The sequence below is a fragment of the Filicampus tigris genome, chromosome 1 (genome assembly GCF_054856515.1).
Source record: "Filicampus tigris isolate MCC_2025a chromosome 1, RoL_Ftig_1.0, whole genome shotgun sequence".
In the NCBI taxonomy this organism is placed as follows: domain Eukaryota; kingdom Metazoa; phylum Chordata; class Actinopteri; order Syngnathiformes; family Syngnathidae; genus Filicampus; species Filicampus tigris.
The window spans coordinates 12,990,847-13,006,572 of NC_141217.1; the positions used below are offsets into that span (position 1 = coordinate 12,990,847).

Here is a 15,726-nt window from a genome sequence, read left to right on the forward strand (position 1 = left end):
CCAAAGCGATTTGCTCAGGAAAGGCGGGACATTCGGAACAATACTTCGCACTCATTGGGCGATGACGCCGTTTGCGTACACCTACCAACCTCCTGGATGAAGTCGTCACCGGCGCACGCCTTCTTTGACCAGCTGAGCCGTTACCTCGATGATTGGCACAGATGCCATCGTGGCGTTGAGCGATAGTTGTGTTTTTGCAATGTAAATTTGCGGATAAAGGGTGTCTTAAATAACAAATTGGTTTTTGAATCAAGCCGATTGTCGACCGATAAATGTTTTCTTCAAATCTGCATATCCCGTCCCCAAACACATTGTTGCTTTATGAACTCACAAAAACGACAGTATTCTAATTCACGCTGCATTCACAAACTAAGAATTAATCAGATTAATCCACCTGTTTTCTTCCATCTCTGGAGGTTGCCATTTTGACATTATACCTGGGGCGGAGCCAGGATGTGGCTAATGGGTGGGCTTGGAAAAATCATGGTGGGCCTGAATATTTCTCTCACTGAGTGACAATCCTCTTGCCCCGACACATCGTATACTCAAATAAAATGACAAATTGAATAATATGAAGTTCAGATCTTCCTTACTCAGCCACAATTACGCCATTCTTAATATTTAAAAAAGTTAAAAAAAAAACACAACGAAACACAAATTCAAAAATGATTTACTAAAAATGTAAAAGTACATATTTTTTTCATAAATCTCACTGGGTGGGCAGTCTGTCAAATGGGTGGGCACAGGCCCACCCATGGCTCCGCCCCTGCATTATACCGCCCTCTGATGTGAATTTCAGTCGACAGCAGCGGGCGGTATCATCTCAAACTGGCAACCACCTGAGATGGATTAAAAGCGGTGGATAAAATCTGCTTCATTCTTCCACCGCCTATGCAATATTAACTACAATACTTAGTTTTGTTTGTACTAGTGGGGTTCGTAGAACATAATGCAAAGAAAATGTTTCACTTGAATCCCCCTTTTATAATGCGGTGTGTTCAGTAGTGCTCTGGTGACCAGCCCATTGTCTGGTGCCCAGTCCTTTCTTTGTCTACGCTGTATGGGCCCTGACATTTAGCGAAAGATGGGGAATTTCTTTTTTCAGGGCTGCCTTTTCTTTATAGAGAAGGCACTGGACTGGTCAGCAGCCAGACTCAGCTGGGATAGATTCCAGCTCACCCGCCACTCAAATGAGGACAAACAATCTGGTTGGATATAAAAATAAATAGTTTATTCAAATCATTCCAGTGGTTAAAAATGGCATTTGGTGAGCCCCCGGTGAAAGTCTTCCTTCCTTCCTTTTCCCTCTCGTCACATCACATTTGGCCATTTCCTGCTTGCACAGTCGCCGCGTCTTCAATGCCCCTGGCGTAAAGTCGCACCAGCTGCCCATGAATCCTGATGGAACAACAAAAACACGCTGAAAGTAGAGCAGGTGTGGCAAACCACTACATTGTCAAGTGACTGATTACAGGTACTCCACAAATTCCTCCCACATGCCCAAAACATCCATGTTAGCTTCATTCATTCCAATGAACATACTGTAAGATTCCAACCTCAAACCTCAGAACTATGGGACAACCAGAACTGTGCGCCAACCATTTCAACAAAGATAATACTGTATATACTGCTTCACATAAATATTTGTTTTATTCATTTGATTAAATAATTAAATGAAGTGCAAATAAAGTAAAAAACAACGTATTTTATACATTTTATATTTTATTTTTTAGTATTGAATAATGAAACTTAAATGTGAAAGACAAAAATGTATTAGTTTATAACCGACCACAGTTATAATTTTATTTAAGTATAAAAATTCATTACAATTAACCATTGTATGTGGACATTTTTTGAATATTGAAATTTTAAATTAAAAAAATACGATTGATTGATATGTATTATTACATTTAGCAAAAACATTTTTTTATTGAAATAAACAATACTACTTTAACATTTTATTTTATGATTTTATTTTATTGAATAATTCAAATAAGATAAATAAAATTTTACACCATATTTGTATTTCTTTTTGAATAGTTATAATTAAATCAAGTACAAAATAACTAATTATATATATATATATATATATATATATATATATAATTTTTTTTTTTTAAACTAAAATAAACAGTTTTACATATCGTCGCTGTTCTGTGAAAAACACGCATGTCCAATTTTGGATTTTTTTAAATGTTCACGTTAATGCGAAGTCTGTAACATGGAAACACCAATCACGTAAAACTAAGAATGAAAAAAATGGATAAGTGTTTTTCACAGGACAGCAACGATCAAAAATAATTAGCTCTTTAAAATTTAACGAAGTACAACATTTTTTTAAACTATTTCATTATTACAGTATAATACGTCAAGCGTATTTCTATATAATTCCGTTTCCGACTTTTTTCCCCAGCTATTCTTGACTCTTACTAATGAAGGGAAGTGTGTGTAGCATATCAACCAATGATCAACCAGTTTTCTGAAATAGCTCAATAGCAAACGAAAATATTTGTTGCAATGTGGTTGAGAATTTGTGGCCCACAAGACTGCACTGTAATCACTCCAGTGTTGCACATACACCTTTCCTGAAGGAGATTGTCCCATGTTCATATTTCAACTTTTTTTAAATTTTTTTTATTACCATCATTTCTATCTTTGTGCTATGCATTCTCTTGCGATCTTCCACCTTACACAAAGGTGTCATGCACTTACTGAAATGCACTTAGTGATTTGCAAATTTCAACTCTGATTCAAGAAATGTACCAAAGCGAAAATGAAACATGTCCCTAGACATATAATCTTTTTTTTCCCTACTCTACAATAAAATCACCCATGTAACTGTTTTAAGAAGTAAATATGGCCTGGCTGGCACATAAATTTCACGGGCTTGATGAGAGCAAAACGTTACCTGCAGAGGATGTCGGTGAAGGGCAGAATCTCCCCGTCACAGTTCCACACGGACTTGGTCGGAGCTTTGCTGCAGCACATGCCGCACAGGAGCCCGCACGGCGCTTTCGGAGCTTGCGTGCGTTTCTTGGTCAGATGCTGCTGAGATCCATTCCTGCTTCTGTCCTTCTTGCATCCTCTCTTCTCCTCATCCTCTTCTCCCTCCTCCTCCTCCTCTTCTTCAGCTGGACTGGCTTCTTCCGCCTCCTTGTACACGTCCTCTTCTTCGCCAGACGACACCGAGAAGCGAATTGCCTTCACACGGTGGACCTCCACAAACGGGAGATCAAACTAACCGCAAACGGGGAAATAAACGTCAGCAACCATAACATAAATCAAACGTCGCGGTTTTCACACAAATCCTATTTGAGTTTAATTGATTTATTTCCCCTTCATTTACATGAGCAGCAAATGACATTATTCAAAACAATTGTGCTATTTTTTTTCTCCCTTCGGGATTTCCTTTTTTCACATGAGCCTCCACAGAATTCATTAAAATCAACATTTGTTTCCTTACAGGTAATGTGCAAATAAGCGATTGCTCATGTAGAGTTGTACAGGTGAGGCAAGGTGACCTCAGCAAAATATTGTCAGTGACAGGCATGATCATCATATCTCAAATCACCACTGGGTAACACAATAAAACACTGATTTAAAAAAAAAAAAATTCAAATAAACACACTTTCAAATCCTGACGCTGCCCAAAATAAATAAATAAATAAATAAACCCCAATGAATGAATATTTTTGCCACCTGGTCCTGCGAGCTGGTGTGCCTGTAGAGGTACTTGAGGAAGCCCAGCGGGTGCGAGTCCCAAACCAGGATGAGGTCACCCGTTCCGTCGGCCAGGTGAGCCGAGGGCGAGAGACCCAGAGGGCTTTTGGGACACGAGCACGACATACAAGTCAGAGACACGCACCGGAACCTGCCCTCCACCCTCACCCAGTCACCTGATGCGGAGGAACACACAGACACAAACACCAAACATTAAAAGGGATCATTTCATTGCAATTTGATTTGCATAGAAGCAGCTGAGCACAGTGGTTATCGTTGGCACTTTCCAAAAAGAGGAAATCGAGCCTCGAGGCAATCTTAGCTCAAAATTGCATTTGGAAATCTTATTCCTATGATCTCACTTCGGTCAAACTGACACTCGTCTGTGTTTGTGTAGGTGATTCAGTGTTGTTGTTTATGTCGATTCATTGACCAAAATCTAACTGGATTGTGTCAAATATTTCTATTCAAATGAGAATCATTATAACAAAGCCTCTAATTAATTAGATTCATGTTTTAATCACATCCAAACAGTATTAAATAAATCATTGCGACCTTAATCATATAAAATACATTTTGTCTTGCATCTATGGGCTACACTAGCATTGCGGCAACAAGCAACTACGACATACAAAGACGTGACAGATAGAGAGTCTTTACGACGTGATGTAAGCGTACCAGTTGTGCTGCTGAAGAAAAAGTCACCAGTAGTGTGGTCATTAAAAGACAATGACAGCTGTGTAGATGATGCCGATAATCGTCGCAGCATTTCAAGTGATCGGTAGCGCAGTAATCGTGACACAACTTTGAATGTGCGACGACGCAGATGGTCCCGGAGCGTTACGAAGCGGTCAACAAGTCGACGATGGCTCTACAAATATGTAGAGAGCTGACGCTACAAGAATCAACACGGTAATACTGTCACAAACGGATGTGCAAAAATTGGCAAACATTTGCAAGGTGTCACTATCGAGTTTTGAGTCAACTATTTAGGGAACTGATGGCAAGACGGAAGAAGCTATTGGAATGTCTGCTGCTTTTAGTGCGCATCGTTAGACAGCGCCTACCTGAGGTTCGAGCTGGAAGAGGTGGCGAGTCAGAGAGAATTTTGCCAGCCCTCGTCTTGGTTCTTGCAGCATGCAAGTCCCCAAGAGTGGGTAAAGAGTTCCAATGATAGGATATTTGGGGGAATTAAAAAAAATAACTTTTGCAATGTTTTCCGAGTGCGTTTTGTCTGTCTTTTTTTGCGTGTGTGCGTGCGAGAGTTTATTACCCTCTGAGTCACTGCTAATCTGGCTGAGGTACGAGCTGCATAGTGACCTTGAATCTGAAGACAGGGGGAAAAGCCTCTCTGTACTTCTGGAACACACATCGCACCTGCACACACAAACACGGACGAGGACAAAAGCACACAAAGACAAACACGCGTTCACACAAATGAGACACACACGAGTGCGCAAACATGTTAAAATATCATGAAACCTATTTTATTTCTCATGTTTTATAATGGTATTAAAGCATTGACAATAAAATAAAGCATTTATAGTTTATTTTATGGCAAGCAAGGTTAATTTGGGATTTTTTTTATTATAGTTCACCATAAACCTAAGGTTTAGGTTTTGTTTCAAAAGCATTTTCATTTTATTGCATAAACAAATGTTGTTGTTTTTTCTATTTTAGTAGGTTTTGGCTTGACTTCCCCTTTCTTCACAATATATTCCATGCGCCTCCACTAGTCCAAACACGGCATTCTGATTAATATTGCATTTGTGGAATATGAGTTAAGCCGCGAAATCCATCCGTTTCTGTACATCTCAGGGGGCGGCCATTTTGCCACTTGTTGTTGACTAAAAATGACGTCACAACTACTCAGGGCTCAGTTAACAACCAATCATGGCTCAGCTTCAGAAAACAGGTGAGCCATGATTGGTCGCTACCTGAGCAACTGTGATGTCATTTTCAGTTGACAGCAAGCATCAAAATGGCCGCCCCCTAAGATGTACGGACCAAAATCGGGTGGATTTTTCTGCTTAACTCATATTCCACAAACACAGTATCAATCAGAATGCCGTGTTTAGACCAGTTTTAATAAGGACCGCAATAAGGGCTACAACAACAAAAAAAAGTCTTCTCATTCATTTCAATTCCTAATCGGTTACCCTGAGAGGCAGCGCGTCTTGTCCCTCGGGCTGGAAAGCATCGGGTCTGCCGGCAGGAAGTGAACGACACCCGTGTAGCTTCTGTTGCTCAGATACACCAACGCGCCTGCACGGTCGAGGCACGACTACATCAACTCACAGCGCATAGTGTTGTCAGTCAAAGTATGGGAAGCCTCAGCATTCCATCAGAAAATCCATTCGTCAAGGCCTTGATGCTCATCAGCCCAGGCTAAGAAAGTGAAGGACGACTCTCCCTGAGAGAGGTCATCCTACTCAATGAGGCCAAGAGAAATCTTAGACCGCGGACTAAAATGCAGGTCATTCCAAAGCGTTCACATACTTTTTCTTTTTTTCAGCATCCTGGGCTCGTACCTGCATAATCATATCTGAGCGGTCCCATCCAGCGTTTTTTTTCGCTCTGGGCCAGCACGTCCCCGTAGAAACCGTAACCCAGCAGGGACACCGAGTAGCGCACCAGAGTGCTCGAGTGATGCACCGAGCACACGTCCAAAGGCTGAGAGTCGCCTGAAAACACAACAGGACCATATCTTACGCGCTGCACTTGGTTGTCAGGGCGCCCACTGTAAGGTCGGACACAGGAAGGGGCAGGAATGGCCCATATATGGTGCAGGAAGTAGCTTGCCAGTTTGGAGAAGTGGACCACAGCTCAGCGATAAGTATTTGTCACCGTTTCACAACAAAGCCCAGACTTTGCTTTTTATAAAGGAGGAGGAGGGTTTGGGTTCTTCTGATTCTAATGGCATGGCAGGATCGGAGGGAATATAAGCTCGTCCGTGAACAGCGGTCGTCATGTAGCTAAAGCTTTGAGCGGGGAGCAGTTCCTTGATAACACATTACAGTACCCATCTGCCTGATAAATTACATTAGGGGTGAAACAAGTCCAAGTAATTCAAGTACCTTGATTTAAAAGAATGCTCGAATATTTTTTTTTGGCCTCGGGTACTTGTTTATCTGGTGTACCTGGTTGGGAAGATGAAAAGCGCCAACAACTTTTCATAATATGCATGACGAAACATGTCGGCAACGTGGTGAGAAGGCTAACTTGAAAAAAAAAACAAAAAAAAAAAACCAGTAATACATGGACATCGGTGCCTTGGTACGCTTTTATTTTTTAAGTTGTTCGTGACTGGAAGTTGGAGTCTAGTTAGTTTATTTAAATCGCCATCACAAACTGTTGCCACCAACATCAACACAACATCATTCTGAAATCATGTTCGATTACTAATTAAGGGAGCAAAAAAAAATTGAATTACGCTGACATTGTAGAATGTGCCGCTTGTTCCCAGCGTTAGCTGCTAGTGGCTAGCAGGCAGCTAGTCGCTAATGTTAGACTTTTGTTTAGGGTTGCCAACTCCCGGAAAAATAAATAAGGGACACCTCATCGGCAGGGAGGGCCAACCTGACTGCCTTCAACTAGGGATGGGCAGATCGATACCAACATATCGATATTCCGATCCAGAGTGCTCAATTTTAAGTATGGATCCTCAAGCTAAAGTATTCATATCTGCAATTAATTCATATATACAGTGTAATATATTTATTAATCCATAATTTAGAAGATTGTATTGTCATCCAATCAGAATTTTTGCCAAGGGCAAAGAGCTTTCTGCCTTGGCAGAACCAGACTGCTGGCTCTGGTCCCGCCCACCAGAACTTTGTAAACAAATTTGATTGGATGAAGAACGATCATAAAAGGGAAAAGTAAAACTTTTTTTTTTTTTACTGTTTTTCTACTATATTTATAATTAAAGTGTAGTATATCGACTGCCTGTACAGTAAAAATTATGCATATCTGTTTGAGCTTGTAATTAATGTAAGGCTGTGTGTGTGTGTGTGTGTGTATTCTTTAGCTATTATTCATCAATGTCAATCAATCAATTAAGGTAATTAATTAATTGGCTCTCCTACTGGAGAGGCATACAATGCTCAATGCTGGATTTTTTTTTTTTCTGTCTTTACCGATGATGATGTGCAAAGCTGAAGTGACGGGATCGATCACTCCCACAGTGGCGTAGCACACACAGTCTGTGGAGCCTACGGGGAGACAAAAAAAAAACAGAAGAAATGACACAATGAGTGTGTGACCGGTGTCAGTTTTTCTTGTTTGGCACCGACCTGCCGGGATGATGCCGATATGGAGCGGACACGCTTGTAACACAGCTGATGGCTCGTTCTCGCACAGGCCCGCCTCTTGTTGCGTGCGACCAATCACGCCGTGGAGCACTTCACTGAACATGCCGTCACCTCCAACGCACACCACGCTGTTGTAAACACACAGAAATAAATAGTTCAGCCTGAGAGTCTCACTCACACGCACATGCACACACACGTACCCGTCGAAGCCTGTGAGATCTTTCTTGAGGAGGTGATCTCGGGCCTGGTTGGCTCGCTCTGTTACTAAATGTAAAATAAAAAATGACATCAGAAGACGAATAATGTACAACCTCGAAATCGGTCATATTTATTTATTTGGGTTCAAAGTTTGTCTATATGTGCCTTGACACCGACCGGTGACCAGGCCATTGTTTATCTGTATATGCCCTGACCAGGCCAATGCTACAAATTGAATGGATTTATGATGACTCATTATTATACACTGGTTTAAGGTGGATCCTTTCCTTGAAAACACTCCAGATGTAGTCAATATAATTGTTATATATTGGTCCCTATCGTTTCTGTTATTCTTCTCCTCAATGACTCCGGACTACACATTAATCTTGCAAGTGGAGAGCAGCCAGCTAACAGTAACGTTAGCGTTTCTGATTTACTTGTTGCTAGCGATGTCAAGAATAATTGCTCAGAACAAGAATGTTCAGACTACTGGTCAAATGACCAAATAAGGTATTAATTAAATTGAAATATTCATTCATTTATTTATTGCTGACATATGAATTAATTAACTTAATGATCTGCTGTTACCCACCACCTAATTTACCTGGCAACAGCCAACTAAGAGAGGTAACGACATTTTTTCCACTTAAAGCACTGGTTGTTACTAAACGTTTTAATCCTGTCTGAGGCCCTGTCGAAGATAGAAACATAATTCCAAAAGAATTTGAGAGCTTGGACGTGGCTTTCACACAGGCCTGAGTTTATCATTATTTACTGTTTCAATGGAAGATGTACAAATAACGTGTCAGTGCAAGAGAAGCACTATTTTTAAAAAAAATTTAAATCGAGTGGTAATTACCACCTACTCTGTTACAAAGACCTCAATATCGTCATTGTCTACGAACATGTATCTTAACCATATATCACGTTCGACTGGTTCGACACGACACCGTCACGTGTATATTCTGATGCCTTGCGTTGCATTGGCTAGAAGAAAATGACGTTTAGAGACGCTCTCCCGTCTCTCAAGGTATAAAGACGCAACAGCCCTCTTTCTCTAGTGGCAGAAACGCGGTTATGCTCTCCAGGCCTTAATGGGTTAACTATTTATATTCTACTTGGTCCGAAAAAAGTGGCATCAATACATACCTAAATAAGACCTGTTTGGTCGAGCTTCTTTTTCGCGAGTGTGAACGTTTTTTTGTAGAGTATGAGAATTTTTGGTTGAGTGTGAGTTTTTTTTGTTTGTTTGGTTGTTGTTTTGGGGGGCGAGGAAAGTAAATGTTATTTTTGGTCGATGCCACACCTCATATGAAAAAACAAGTGCTACGTGACCTGGTGTGTTTTCCTACCAATAACATGACAGCTGATTCCAGCCAGCTCAAAGAGAGGAGCAGCCAGAGAGTCGTAGATGTGCCTTCCTTTTTTCTTCCCTCCAAATGGATTGACGAAGACCAATAATCTGCTTGGACGCAACGGACCTGAGAGAGGATCAGCATGGATGATGAAAATATTTCATTTTCAAGCATTCGTACAGAATCAATTTGAAATGACGCGACTCCCTACAATGAGTTTTGAGAGCAGCTCTCAGATGTTTGGTCCACTGGTCTCTCAGGACCCGACTAGGACAGCTGAACTGCGTCCGACCCAGTCGCCAAAGCAACCCACGGGAGCTCCCGCTGCTCACACGCTTCACGTAGAAAACTGGAACACAAAGCGGGAGAGGAAGCAAATGAAACACAAACAAATGTATTAAGCGCTAAAAATGACAGCGTTTTTTTCCATCTATCTATGCCAGTGACGTATAGTGAGCATCAGAGCAATTAAAGGCTTTTCCACTAGATGGCAGAAGGGCATCCGTCTGTTGCCTTTCATACAACAGAATAATAGCTTTGCACATTTCACACTGCCTATTGCTGAAAGGCATTGAGCAGATCAACAAATACATTTAAAGTTACGTCTGTAACTACGGTTCTATGAATCGCGAGTGACCGCCAGGAGGCGGTGCTTAAAGCATTGAATGTTCCATTCGCGCATAAGCACCGCCTCCTGGCGGTCAGAAGGGATGAAATGGAACCTCTTTTGACAACCCACCGGTGAAGTCTTTGTCCGAGTCCTCTACGGACTTGCGGGGCAGGACGCTAACTCGCCCCTCCTCCACGCCAATGACATCCGCCACTGACACTGAAACTGAAAACCAAACAAGCGGCGTCATGAAACACGAGAAAGTCAACGATCTGCCTTTTTCCATTCAAGGTCAAGGGCCACAAACGACGAAACCAAATTTGTTTGATCGCCAACACTTTTGCTTACCATCAAAAGTCGAAAGTGATTCTGTAGTGTTAAGAAAGCTTTTTAAGGCACATATAGGCATACAATGGACACATGCAGAGCGTATAAAAAGTCTACACATCCCTTTTCAAATGAAGGTTTTTGTGACATAAAATAAAGACCCAAGTGAATCCTTTCAAAGCCTTTTCCAGCATTAATGTGACCTATCACCTGAACAAAAAAAATCTATGAGAGGGGAAGAAAAAAATAAACAACTACGTGATGTGGTTGCAAAAGTGTGCACACCCTAACTGTGTGTTTGTTCTAGTAGGCTTTTCCCGTCATTTTTCCCCTTCCTTGGGCAAAAGCTAGGAAACATGTTCTATTTGGACAGCATTGACAGCATGTTCAGCTCCAGTTGCAGTATACACCTGACACCACAGTTACATCATCTGTCACAGTTGGGCTCGGTGATGCTGTTGAACCGGTTGTGCGTGTTTGACGCTCTTCCAGCCTGACAACCCAAACCGCTCTCCAAGCAGTCACAATAACACTACGTAAGTGCATTCCATTTACCAATTACATTAACTGCACATGTCGTGGTTAACAAACGTCTAAATGCAATAAAAGTGCACGTGTTGTCTTGGAAGCTTCCTGCTTTTTGTACCTCCAAAATCGGTCGAAACTTAAGTCCATGTTATCTCATCACAAATTACAAATGGTCAATGGTAAGCCTCCATGCTACAGCTGGGCTCTTGCCATTGTCCTGTCAACTTTGACTTAGTGCCCCTCACACCGCATGACAAACTCAACTAAGTGAATTGAGTTGCAGTTTTAAACCAGACGTTAAAAACACAAGAGTATTTTTTATAGCGATTACAGTAAGACTTCTTTATGATGTCTTGTTTCAATTTGATTTGTGCTTGCAAAAGCATGAACTGTATGATGCTTGGAATTTGGGGGGAATTTCAGTGCTGCTGAAATAAATTGAGTGGATTTACAGTCTTTATTTTGAACGCATACCATTTAAAACATTTTGACTATTGCTGTGCTAGTATTTCTGCATGCGGTCTTTGCTGTGTTGTTTTCAGTCTGCACTGTGCTCTCATTTTTGGAATTCCAAAACCAAATTTCTCAACTGACTGCAAACGATGCAAAAAATTGAGTACAACCATATCCAAAAACTTTCAAACAACAATACATTTTAAAAAGTCCCTAATCGTTCCGATTTCAAATCAAAACTATTGAGCTCATTCAGAACATCATGGGAACGATTTTGCACATTCCAATAATTCTCTCGTTTTTTTTTTTTTTTATTATTCCACATTTTAGACAAATTGCCAAATGACCATTGTAAAAAATATATATTGAGATATTTTATATATTGCCCTGCTAGTTCAACATTTCAAAGTCTCAACAATTTCATTTCAGTTTCAATTACAGAAATTGCATTTTGTGTAGTGTAGGTGAGAAGTGAATAAAGCATCAACTTATTATGTCGCATACACACGTTTGTTATGGACGATTTGAGAAAATGAGCTGTGTGTGCTGGGGCGGGGAGGATGAGTGAAAGTGCGACATACTTGTTTTGTTATGGCGGTTCTTATTCTCTACTCGGGTCCAGTTGAAGGTCCAGCCGGTGAGCGTGGCTCGGTAGCGCCTGTTGCCGAGCCACAAGCTCGACTCCATCCGGACGCCACACTTGGCCACGACTCAACCCTCGCAGCTTTGCCCCTTTCACTGACGAGCTCCGAGTAGGAGCCGTAGTGTGGATAAACTGGGCTGGACCAATGAGTGGACGCGGTGCTGCGTGTTCTGGTATGTTTAGAAGCCACCCGCCTGTAAAAAAAATAAAAAGATCGCCGATTGGCTGATGATGGCGCAGGATTTGAATATTAAATAGTGGCGATGGGCGGAAACATTTGAAAGACTTCAAGGCAAGGGATATTTTTTATTTTGAAAACGGACATGGCTTTGAAAACGAGTTCGATTTATTCTAAATGAACATGATAAACTAACATTTAACCTTTTGTAAATTCATTTTGTGTTTTTATTAACTCGATTCGGGTTTATTATTTATAAATTGTCTCATGTTCGATTTTTATGTACGACACTTTTAGTTGCAGTTGTTTTCAAAGTGTTCTGTACATACAATTGACCGATTCTTTAATTTAAAATATATATATTTAAAATATATTTATATAAATATAAATATATGTATTTATATTTATATAAATATATATATTTATATATAACTGAAAAAAAACAATTATATAATTCAAACGATTGAATAAAAAATAAGAAAATACAAATAAATATTTTTAATGCATTGAGTTTTTAAAGTATCTTCACAAATAACAATTTTAGGAAAAACGGCTAAATTCATGCATTCAATATTCCAGTACAAAAATTCGATATAATAATATGTTGTGACTATTGTGACGAGCTTGTGTGTGTGTGGTGTGCGCAAGCGTGAGGAAGAGGGCAGTAGAGAGTACAGGTGCGCGTATGCTGAGATAGAGAGAGATGTGAGAGACGAAGTAAGAAAAGTATGAGAAGCAGGAGAAAAATGTGTATACCAATAAAGCGAGGCTGCAGTACAACCCCTGTCTCCCTGTAGCGTGTTGGCCACGAGGGACCCTCTCACGTTGTTAAAAGGAGTAGTGAGCACCGAAGAATACGAGCGGTCCCAGCTCATGTTGGTGTTGAGGCGAATGAGAAAGTGGATAGGATTGCAAAACGGGCATCATTGAGGTCTGATATAGATATAAATGTTGGGGTTAGTCAGGTGGAAATGAAAGGGATAGTTACACAGAAATTGATGGAGCGATGGCAGCGGTGGGAGTGGGATACAGAAAGCAGAGGAAGGTGGTTTTACAGAATCAACAGGAGGGCTGCTGAAAAGCGTTGGAAGGTGGGAAATGGGTTGCAGGAAGTGGTGTTATCTAGGATTAGATTTGGGAATACAGGTTTGAATAGTTCACTTTTCAAAATAGGGAAGCATGAGTCGGAACTGTCAATGTGGAGAGGAAGAGACTATAGAAGATGTCATTTTGCACTGTGCAAACTACAACGAGGGAAGAAGACATTTGAAAATAGGAAACTGAACCTGGATTTGGTTAAAATGCTGAATAATAGGGAAGGTTGCCAGTTTCTATATAGTTATTTAAAGGCTACGGGATTGGTTATAGAAGAATTTGAGAAAATGTCATTGGGATTGTTAGGTTTGTTGGTTGTTATTTTATTTACTGTTGATGTTATTGTTATTTACGGAGCCCCTCTGGTGCCAGGGCATGAGAAAAAATATTTTTCTGTTAATCTGTACCCACAGTTTAGTAATCTGTACCCACAGATTACTGGGGTACAGTACCCACAGATTAATAAACTGTACCCACAGATTAATAAACTGTACCCACAGTTTAGTAATCTGTCCCCACAGTTTATTAATCTGTACCCACAGTTTACTAATCTGTACCCACAGTTTACTAATCTGTACCCACAGTTTAGCAAACCGCTTGCGTTCCGTCGTACACACAGCCGTATATCTGTCAATGTAAATTCAATTAGGAAGTATATTGTTTCTAGAGCGTAGTGCAATGCTTTGTGAATCATATTTAGAGCAGTTATGGCATGGTTTATTTTCACTTTCATCCCCTTATATCAAATGGAAATACTACTGTTGAGTTCTATGGTGTTGCTTAAGCAGTTTTAGCAGCTGCGAACGGCTACAATTAGCCAATGTGTTTGTTTTCATTTTTTCGTGCGTTAAATTCATTCACAACCTTTTTCGCTCGCCACAAGCAATCACCCTATTGTCATTATAGGGTGGCGGAATGCAAGCGGATTGGTAAACTGTGGGTACAGTTTATTAAACTGTGGGTACAGATTAGTAAACTGTGGGTACAGATTAGCAAAAAAATATTTTTTCTCATACCCTGGCACCAGAGTGGCTCCGTAGTTATTGGTTAGGTATGCATTCATATTTTCACTCTCCTGGGGTATTAGTTGAGGGGTATACCTGGTTCACACTCCTTACCAGTAGGTGGCGGTAATGCACCTGTAAATTTCTTGCCAACCGCCAAAAAAACAGAAGACGACGAATACGAGCGCAAGTGGTTAATCAAGTTAACTGTGTCCTTTAGCTCGTAGCTAAGATAACTCACGATGGCTGCTGCTCGCTATCTCCGTGAAAACTTTGGACTCGTGGCTCATTACCCATGTATGCTGTCGGACAGTGATCCTAAAAGTGCTGAGTGGATTAAGGGCGCTAACCAATGCAAGACTGTGGCGAAATGTGGACATTAAAACCCATTTTTGTGTGACGCAAATTATGCAAAAACACGTGCTAATGGAGAGGAATTGCTCGCGGCGCCACAGTTTTCCCGGTCAAATCCCTTTGCTGTTGCTGATGACGTTTATAAGAATCGCCCTCACTGCACGGACTGCAGTTCACTCAGATCCCACCATATAAATGGAAATAGCAAACTCGAACCCATTTACCTCTGCTCATCTGGGAAGTTTGGTACATAGCACGCCAGCCCCTTGCAAGTCAACAGAATGCAAACAAATTGATGCAGTAGACTCTCCGAGAAATCCAGCATATCCTCAGCGGCAGTCTCACAGTTCCTTTCGTCAACCCCAAACTAATAGTGATGAGGATGATGATCCCCGAGAAAGGATCCCCACACTACGCCCTGACCGAAACGACGGCAGCACACCATGGAGAGAATTTCTGCACAAGTTTGAGAGCTGCGCCGAAGCGAATTATTGGTCGGAGAAGACAATGACAACACAGTTGAAATACTGCGTGGTTGGAGCATCTGGGGCCATTGTCCACCGTAACCCTCGCTCATGGAAGTGGGATTACCACCGTCTAGTAGATTAATTTGAAACTGCCTACAGCCCTCCTCCGATCATGCAGCCTCAGCTGCTGTGGAACTCCGAAATCAGACAGATGGTGTTGGAAAGGGTTTTTTGGTAAATGAATACGAACACGTTTTTTTTATATACTGTATTGGCCCAAATATAAGACGGCCCTGATTATAAAATGACCCCCTCTTTTTCAAGACTCAAGTTTGAAAATGTTTTTTTTGAACACCAAATTAATTTTTATACAGAAAATAATTACAGTACATCTGAAACAAATGATTATAACAATATATTTGAGAGAAATGTTATTTTGCATCATTCAAATCTTAATATCTGAACATTTAAATATGTAAAC

General features: G+C 40.8%; 1 protein-coding gene across 1 annotated transcript; it reads right to left on the reverse strand.

Annotated features, from left to right (window-relative positions):
• Nucleotides 1–1,209: 1,209 nt before the first annotated feature.
• LOC147152822 (ceramide kinase) lies at nucleotides 1,210–14,557 on the reverse strand. The gene is made up of 14 exons (XM_086028545.1): nucleotides 14,539–14,557; nucleotides 12,086–12,341; nucleotides 10,326–10,421; nucleotides 9,798–9,935; nucleotides 9,584–9,712; nucleotides 8,234–8,297; nucleotides 8,016–8,161; nucleotides 7,860–7,934; nucleotides 6,252–6,404; nucleotides 5,880–5,985; nucleotides 4,994–5,097; nucleotides 3,700–3,896; nucleotides 2,909–3,237; nucleotides 1,210–1,398 (listed from the first exon to the last, which is right to left on the reverse strand). The coding sequence occupies exons 2-14, from the start codon at nucleotides 12,189–12,191 to the stop codon at nucleotides 1,317–1,319; spliced, it is 1,725 nt and encodes a 574-aa protein (XP_085884671.1). The 5' UTR covers nucleotides 12,192–12,341; nucleotides 14,539–14,557; the 3' UTR covers nucleotides 1,210–1,316.
• Between the last annotated feature and the right edge of the window lie 1,169 nt (nucleotides 14,558–15,726).

Excerpts from the sequence above, each read along its gene's own strand:
- LOC147152822 (XM_086028545.1), bottom strand. The coding sequence starts at position 12,191 with ATGGAGTCGAGCTTGTGGCTCGGCAACAGGCGCTACCGAGCCACGCTC. Across the intron at positions 8,162-8,233 it reads GATCTCACAGGCTTCGACGG|CGTGGTGTGCGTTGGAGGTG; the intron begins GTACGTGTGTGT and ends TGTTTACAACAG. Across the intron at positions 3,238-3,699 it reads ACACCAGCTCGCAGGACCAG|TTTGATCTCCCGTTTGTGGA; the intron begins GTGGCAAAAATA and ends GTTTGCGGTTAG.